This window comes from Orycteropus afer, unplaced genomic scaffold (genome assembly GCF_000298275.1).
Source record: "Orycteropus afer afer isolate SDZICR_OR568_19922 unplaced genomic scaffold, OryAfe1.0 scaffold00163, whole genome shotgun sequence".
In the NCBI taxonomy this organism is placed as follows: Eukaryota; Metazoa; Chordata; class Mammalia; order Tubulidentata; family Orycteropodidae; genus Orycteropus; species Orycteropus afer.
The window spans coordinates 264,313-272,674 of record NW_006921750.1 but is presented as its reverse complement, the minus strand read 5'-3'; the positions used below and the strand labels follow the sequence as shown (position 1 = coordinate 272,674).

General features: G+C 37.1%; 1 protein-coding gene across 1 annotated transcript in view; it reads left to right on the top strand.

Annotated features, from left to right (window-relative positions):
- Positions 1 to 8,362, top strand: part of DYDC1 (DPY30 domain containing 1) — a 68,546-nt gene that overhangs the window by 28,644 nt on the left and 31,540 nt on the right. Inside the window, exons 3-4 of the mRNA XM_007946478.1 lie at positions 2,693 to 2,785; positions 7,868 to 7,921. Coding sequence (XP_007944669.1) covers positions 2,693 to 2,785; positions 7,868 to 7,921 — 147 coding nt within the window. The remainder of the gene's footprint in view (positions 1 to 2,692; positions 2,786 to 7,867; positions 7,922 to 8,362) is intronic.

The following is an 8,362-nucleotide window of genomic DNA, read 5'->3' as shown; positions in this document are numbered from 1 at the left end:
TATTTGTCTTTTAGCGTGCCATTTGTAGATTAATTACCAGTTGAATGTGATGGAAGCTTCTTAGTTGCACAGTTAAGTAGATACTAAAATATGGAAATTTCCTTTGCACTTACATTAAGGTCTGAAGACATTGTGCAACTGAAATTTGAGTTCAGGAAATATGTCCACTGCAAATTTATGTGGAGTGAAGATCTAGTTTTAACTTCTGACAGTACATGAAGTGTATGTAAAGCAGCTTAACATTATTTGTGATTCAAACATTAGTTGTTGTTGAAATGATTTTACTACAGTATAAGTTCACACATAAGCAATATTTTGCCTTATAAATTTGGGTTCATTTGATTAAGAACATCAGCCCTACAGCAAAAGCTAAATTTCAAAACCATTTAATGTTCAATAATAGTGATTGAATGTAGTTCTTCTCATTCAGAAAAATTTGTGTCTTGGCCCACAAATTTACAATAATACATCATTACTGTTAAGCCATGGAACTGTTGTGTGGTGGGGCAAGTCAGATTATAGTTGTTAGCTTTTATTATGATAAAATTTCATGGAACTGATGAAGGGTAAATCAACAAGGTCATTGTTGACCCTACTGGCTTAATAACCTAGTATTTATTAAGAATATTTATTAAGAAAGATTAAAATATTTTCTATACAATAGCTGCTGTTGAATGATAGAATGATTATAGACAGACTTTAATCACTCTTCAAGCTTTGTAAATGTGTCCAGCTAAGACTATTTGTATTTTACACATATTTTTACCACATCAGTTGTAACATGTCTTAGCAATTTCATTTCAGGTTATACTAAATCACTGCTTCTCAACATTGAAAATATTCTTCCTGTTGTTTTTGTTCCATGAAGACTATTCATAGAAGCTAATTCTTTAGTCACTTCAAAGTTAACATTGACTTCTTGAGTAAACAACTAAGCAGTATTTGTAACAACTGTTGGCTCATCAGTGGCCAAAGAAAATCACTCAAAGTCATTTGCTTGCTTTTTAATTGACTGTTGATTTGGCTGTAAATGTGATTGACTTCAGCATTACTCACCAAAAAGTTAGTCACCTTAAACACATTTACTTCTCAAAACATTTTTAATTACCTCACTCTTGGTAAATGGCTTTCCTTGCTTGGCTAAGAAATGCGTCAGTTGTAAACATACCTTTGTTGCAGCCTCATTTTCTTTTTTATTTTTCTGAAGAAATTCTGGTGTGATGAGACATACTGTTTTATGTTTTCTAATTTTCTGACTGTTGCTTTCCTGTATGTTGGAATATTGTCATGGGTGCTTACTTTGGTAATGTTGATATTTATTGTATTGTACAGTGCCATTGCATAATAAATACCATACTTTGCCATTGAATTTGATAGCAAAATAACCCACACTCCACTGCATCTTAAAAGCATGACATTTAAAGCCCCCTTCTTGCTTGAATGGTGAACATGCACTGATAATAATAATTAAAAAAAAATGTTCTGGGGTGATGATGCCTGTGGCACATCAAACACTATTGAATTTTAACCATGTCACTGTGATTGGTAGTGTGCTGACAGTTCAAAGTAATAAGATACCACATTTGGTCTCTGTTGCAGCTATTAAACTATTGTAGCATGAAAGCAGTCATAGACAAAATGTAAATGAATGAACATGGCTGTGTTTCATTAAAAGTTTATTTATAGATACTGAAATAAGACTTTCATATAATTTTCCTGTAACATGAAGTATTGTTATTCTTTTGATTATTTTTTGATTATTTAAAAATGAAAAACTATTCTTAGCTAATAGGCTATAGAAAAACAGGCAGGAGGTGGGCCAGAGTTGGCCTGTGGTCTTAGTTTGTTGATCCCTATTGTAGTGAGACATATATGCTGGGTTAGAACTATTACATATGTATAGTTTTAGATAATATATTTTCTCATACACTGTTCTTTCACCAAGATTTGGCTATATAAGACCTATCTGTGCTTAAAGTGGTTTTATCTGAAGAAATTACTGCTGTTCTATTTGGAACCTCTAGAAGGACGAAAATGACTTCATTTTACACAGTTAATGCTTTTCTGGTAGCATAGTGGCTAAGGCACTTGACTGCTCACCAGATGGCTGGCGGTTCAAACCCATCAGCCACTCCTCGGAAGGAAGGTTGGGCAATCCTACTTCCGTAGTGATACTGCCTCAGAAACCCAAGGAGGGGTCACTATGAGTCAGGGATGACTCGACGGCACATAACAACAACAACAACAATGCTTTTCTACAATTAGCAACTAAGAAAGCATCCTTTTTTTTCCATTTATACTTCAAGAAATATTTGTAGAAGTTAATTATTAGGTGGCTGTGACCATTTCTTTTTGTACATTTCTGAATTTTGTGTGACTATAAACTTTAGTGGTGCAAACAGTAAAGTGATTGGCTACTAACTGAAATGTTGGCAGTTCAAACCACCCAGTGGTTCTGCAGTAGAATCTGTTCCCATAAGATTGTTGTTGTTCTTATGCGCCCATAAGATTACAGCCCAGAAAACCCACTGGCACAGTTCTATTCTGTTATATGGGGTGGCTAGGAGTTGAAATGACTAATTGTTATCCGACAACAACATAAATTTGATTATCCTGGAATGTTTCAGAGTGATAGAATCAACTCATTAGGATTTATCTGACTCTCATAAAACATATGTTTCTAAATACTTAGCAACAGCTGGAGTTACAGCTAGAGATGGAAATGCAAGAAAAAGAGAGACAGAGAATAGAAGAACTACAGAAAGCTCAAGAACAATTAGAGAAGGTAATTTAAAGTTGTATAAATATATGTCTTATTAAAAACTTTTTAGAGCCCTCAGACTCTTTCTCCCAGCTGCATAGCAGAAAGATCATGGAATCGATTCTAAGGATCTGCTGCATACTTTAGCTGTGTGACTTAAGCCTTTTTTAGTCTCAGTTTACTTGTTTGAAAAGTAGGCGTAGCAGTATATTATTAGCAATATCTCATTGGTTGCTATGAGGATCAAATAAGATCATGTATGTGAAACTGCTTTGTGAGCAGTGTAGTTCTCTAATAATGAAATTATGAGCACTTTAATAAAGGGCTATTTGTCCTGATTTCAGTAGCTGATTTTTCAGGTTAATTTCTCTGTAATATTGAGGGTATTCTGATCTCTAGACAGTAATACATCACTCTTTTTTATGTTACATGTATCAAAATAACTGTAAAATATGTTTTAATATGGATTTTTATGTCTTTAATTAAAATTAACTATGCAGTAATCTGTTTTTAAAAATCTTATCTCCATTGACTATGTCTATATAATGTCAAGCCTCTAGTCTGACCAGCATTTCCTGGTATCCAAAAAGTTATGTGTCATATATACTAAACTTCTGAATGACTGAGTTATACTTTTCAACTAAATTATTTCATACTCCATGGCAGGGAGTTTGTTTTTTTTTGATGTACATAGTAATTTTTAAAAGTTGGAAAGGTGAATTGAATTAAACAAGATGAGATTTTAGCTCTGGTGGTATAGTGCCTAAGGCATTTGATGGCTAAGCAGAAGGCTGGTGATACAAACCCACCAGCCACTTGTTGGAAGGAAGATTAGGCAATCTATTTCCATAGAGATACCACCTCGGAAACCTAAGTAGGAGTCATTATGAGTCAGAAATGACTTGATGGCAGTGAGTTTGGTTTTTTTTTTTTTTTTTTTTGTCTACGTAGTTAACAAAGTACAGATACTAATGTTACCTTGGTCTGAGAGTAATAGGGCACATGCATATACACACGTACACCTTCAGATAAGTACATACCCACTTCTCATTAATTAACAATCAGTAATCTAAAACGAAGGAGCTCTGGTAGCATAGTGGCTAAGTCACTTGCCTGCTAACCAGACGGCTGGCGGTTCAAACCCACCAGCCACTCCTCGGAAGGAAGGTTGGGCAATCCTACTTCCGTAGTGATACTGCCTTGAAAACCCAAGGAGGGGTCGCTATGAGTCGGGGCCGACTCGACGGCACATAACAACAACAAACAACAACAACAACAATCTAAAACGAAAGGGGAAAAAACCACAATCCATCAAGAAGACAGTGAACAAAATAATAAGGGAATTGAAACTACCTTTTATCTACTAGTTGAAACTGACTTGATGCAGTATGTAGAGTCCATAAAGATTGTATGTGTTCGGCTCTGGGCCCAAAATCAAATGGGTTAAGGAAAAACTGATTCTTATGTAACACAGTAATCAACTCTGTTTGGGCCTTGCATTAAGTAGCGTGTTGCTCACAGTTCCTTCAATAATTTCTGTAATAAATGTCTTTCTGTGCGGAAAACAGTTTACAGAGCAGACCTGAGACTACTCGCCTTAGAAACTGCCTGCTTCCAAAGTTAGCTCTTGGCTAGCATCTAAGAATTGGGGTTTTGGAAGGAGTTCTACCACTCCCTAACTGAGGAGTGGCTCACTGTGCCTAAATGATTTGTGCAAACACATGGTTTATGCTACACACCTCCTTTCATTCTGGGAGTCTGGGATTTTGGTTCATGCTATCCAGACAGTGCCTGCATGACCAGCCTCCAACAAAAACCCTGGGTACTGAGTCTTTTTTGTGTTTTTCTGGTAAACACTTTGCATGTATTGTCTTGATTCAGTGCTGAAGGAATTAAACACATCCTGTGTGACTCCACTGGGCTAAGACTCTTAGAAGCTTGTACCTGGTTTCCTCTGGACTTTGCCTTAGTTCCCTTTGCTAACCAGCCACTCCTCAGAAGGAAGACTGGGCAATCTACTTCCGTAGAGATACCACCTCGGAAACCCAAGGAGGGGTTGCTATGAGTCAGAATCAACTTGATGGCAGTGAGTTTTTTGGTTAATATTGCCTTAGCATTTATCCTTTCACTGTAATAAATTATAGCTGTGAGTATGAGTCAGATCTGACTCCACGGCACTGAGTTGTTTTTTTTTTTGGCTGAGTTCTATGAGTTCTTAAACCTGAGAGTGATCTTGAAGATCCCTGATTTACATACTAAGCATTTTTATTTTCTTGTACTCTTTGCTGAAGATTTTTCTTCAGAGGGATCTGATTCCATAGCTCCCAGCATTTCTCTAGAAAATGTCCCCTTGAATTTTTTTTCCCCCTTATTGAATATTTCCTTGGTCCTCTTCTATCTCCAAGGTAGGTCAACTCCCACTCCAAGCAGGCTTATTAAAGCACCTTCTCAGCAGAATAAGCCAAGTCCCTCATAGGGACTTCTACAGATTGGTAATTCAAATTAATGTTTCTACATCATTATATACATTCACTGAGAAAGAATTTAAATAAATGTATCTGGTAAATAGGATTTAACAAATATGCTACATGCTAGGGTACATCATAAACTCTGTGTGTAGGCAAAATATGTTTGAAACAAAAAAATAAGGCAAAATAAATTATGCTGCTGTTAGGTGTTGTCAAGTTATCTCCAACTTTTTGGTTTAAGTACAACAGAATGAAACACTGCTTGGTCCTGTACCTCACAATCCTTGTTATGCCTGAGTCCACCATTCCAGCTACTGTGTCAGTCCATCTCATTGAATGCCTTCCCCTTCTTTGCTGACCCTCTACTTTACCAAGCATGATATCCTTCTCCAAGGAATGATCCCTTCTGACAACATGACCAAAGTAGGTGACACAAAGTTTGACCATTCTTGTTTCCAGGGTGTATTTTGGCTACACTTCTTCTAGGACAGATTTGTTCATTCTTCAGGCAGTTCATGTTATTTTCAGTATTCTCCCCCAAACCCCAACACACAGCTGTCAGTTTGTCATACTGTGGTGGCTTGCATGTTGCTGTGAGGCTGGAGGCTATGTCACAAGTGTTTCAAATACCAGCAGGGTCACCCATAGTGGACAGGTTTCAGCTGAGTTCCCAGACTAAGACACACTTGGAAGAAGGAATGGGCCATCCTCTTCTCAAAGAATTGGCCAGCAAAAACTTTATGAATAGCAGAATGTGGAAATTATTAAGCAATATCATTAATATCACACATAAGTAAAATTTTGCTGAAGATAATTAAAAAATGGTTGCAACAATATATTGACATGGAACTTCCAGAAATGAAAACTGGATTCCAAATAAGATGTGGAATGAGAGATATCATTGTTGATGTCAGATGGATCTTGGCTGAAAGCAAAGAATACCAGAAAGATGTTGACTTGTGTTTTATTCACTATGCAAAAGCATTCAACTGTGTGGATCGTAACAAATTATGGATAACATTGAGAAGAGTGGCAATTCCAGAATATTTGATTATACTAATGAAGAATATGTGCATAGAACAGGAGGCAGGCATTTGAAGAGAACAAGGGAATACTGCATGGCTTAAAATCAGGAAGGGAGTGTATCAGAGTTATATCCTTTCACCATGCTTATTCAATCTGTATGCTGAAAGAATAATCCATATGAAGAAGAACATGGCATTAGGATTGGAGGAAGACTCATTATCAACCTGCAATATGTAGACGACACAGCCTTGCTTGCTGAAAGTGAAGATGACTTGGAGCACTTACTGATGAAGGTTAAAGACTGCAGTATGCAGTGTGGATTACACCTCAATATAAAGAAAACAAAAATCCTCACAACTAGGCCAATAAGCAGGAGCATGATAAATGGAGAAAAGATTGAAGTTATTAAAGAGTTCACATTGCTTGGTTCTACAATCAATGCCAATGGAAGCAGCAGTCAGAAATTAGCTGAAGTGCTAAAGAGCAAAGATGTCTTCTTGAAGACTATGGTGTACCTAACCCAAGCCATGGTGTTTTCAATTGCCTCATGTACATGGGAAAGCTGGACAATGAAGGAAGACCAAAGAAGAGTTGATGCCTTTGAGTTGTAGTATTGGCAAAGAATACTGAAGGTGTCATGGACTGCCAGAAGAACTAGCAAAACTGTCCTGGAATGTTGTTGTTGTTGTCCTGGAATAAGTACAGCCAAAATGCTCCTTGAAAATGAGAATGGCCACACTTGGTCTCACCTACTTTGGTCATGTTGTCAGAAGGGACCATTCCCTAGAGAAGGATATCATGCTTGGTAAAATGGAAGGTAAGCAAAAAAGAAGGCCCTCAATGAGATGGATTGATATAGTGACATCAACAGTGGGCTCAGATATGGCAGGGATTGTGAGGTTGGCACCAGACCAGGCAGTGTTTTGTTCTGTTGTGCATAGGGTTGCTATGAGTTGGAGTCAACTCAGTAGCACCTAACAACAGCAACAAGCACCAACACCACAATTAGTGTTGTGCTGCTTGTAGGGATGTGGACAATGGATTCAAATAAATTTAAATCCCTGACAGCTTCAGTCTTTTCTCTGTTTATAATGATGCTGAAAATAATTGAGTCAATTCCGATTCATAGTGACCCCTCCTTGGGTTTCTGAGATGGTATCTCTGTGAAAGTAGATTGCCCAGTCCTCCTCCTGAGGGAAAATAAATTATAGGAATTAAAAATTTTCTTTTTTCTAGATGAAAATGTTAATATGAATGGTATATAGCCAGTTGATCCCTAAAATTAATAGTGTAATTTTCATTAAGAATTACCAATGACTACTCTAAGGAATCATTGCATTGGGACAAGAAGAGCCTTGTCACTTACTTTCTTGTATTGAGACCAGAGCCCAGATGCTTATCTGACAGCCGTCATCTCTTAGGATAGAATACTTGATGAGATGGGGATTACAGTTTTGCATTAAGTGTGTTCCAATCACTCCTTAAAGAAGACAGCATTTTTTCTTTTAAATTGATCACAGATTATCTAAAAAATATGAATGCCTGTAAGTTAAATATGGAAACAAAATTAAGATTATGTTAAAAGTATTTCCTTCATTTTTATATATTATAGGAAATGAGAATGAATACAGAAAATGTGATGAAGAGTGATGTTCCACATTCAGAGGTGAGAAAAAAATTTATTCTATGTTATGTGAAGTGACTCATTTTAGAAATTAAAGCTTAATTTTCCACTCAGAGGGGGCTCTATGTAGGAGATCCTGGATAGAGTGGGGGAACAGTGTGGAAAAAAACTCAAACTCATTAAAAAAAAAAAAGGACCAGGTTTGCTGGTCTGATAATGCCTGATGGAACCACTGAGACTATGGCCCTTAGCTGCCTTTCAGGTCTGGAATTGTACCCACTCCTGTGGCTTCCAGCCAAACAAAAGACAGGCATGTGAGCTTAACATTTGCATTAGGTAGATACACTCCATGGAGAGAATAATCTTGGGAGAACAGAATGGCTGTGTATGCACACGGAGAAAGATCAGGGGACAGGAGTACATGGAGGGAAAGACACATGGAAGAGGTAACTATGGGGAGGAAATGGGAGGAGAGCTGTTGCA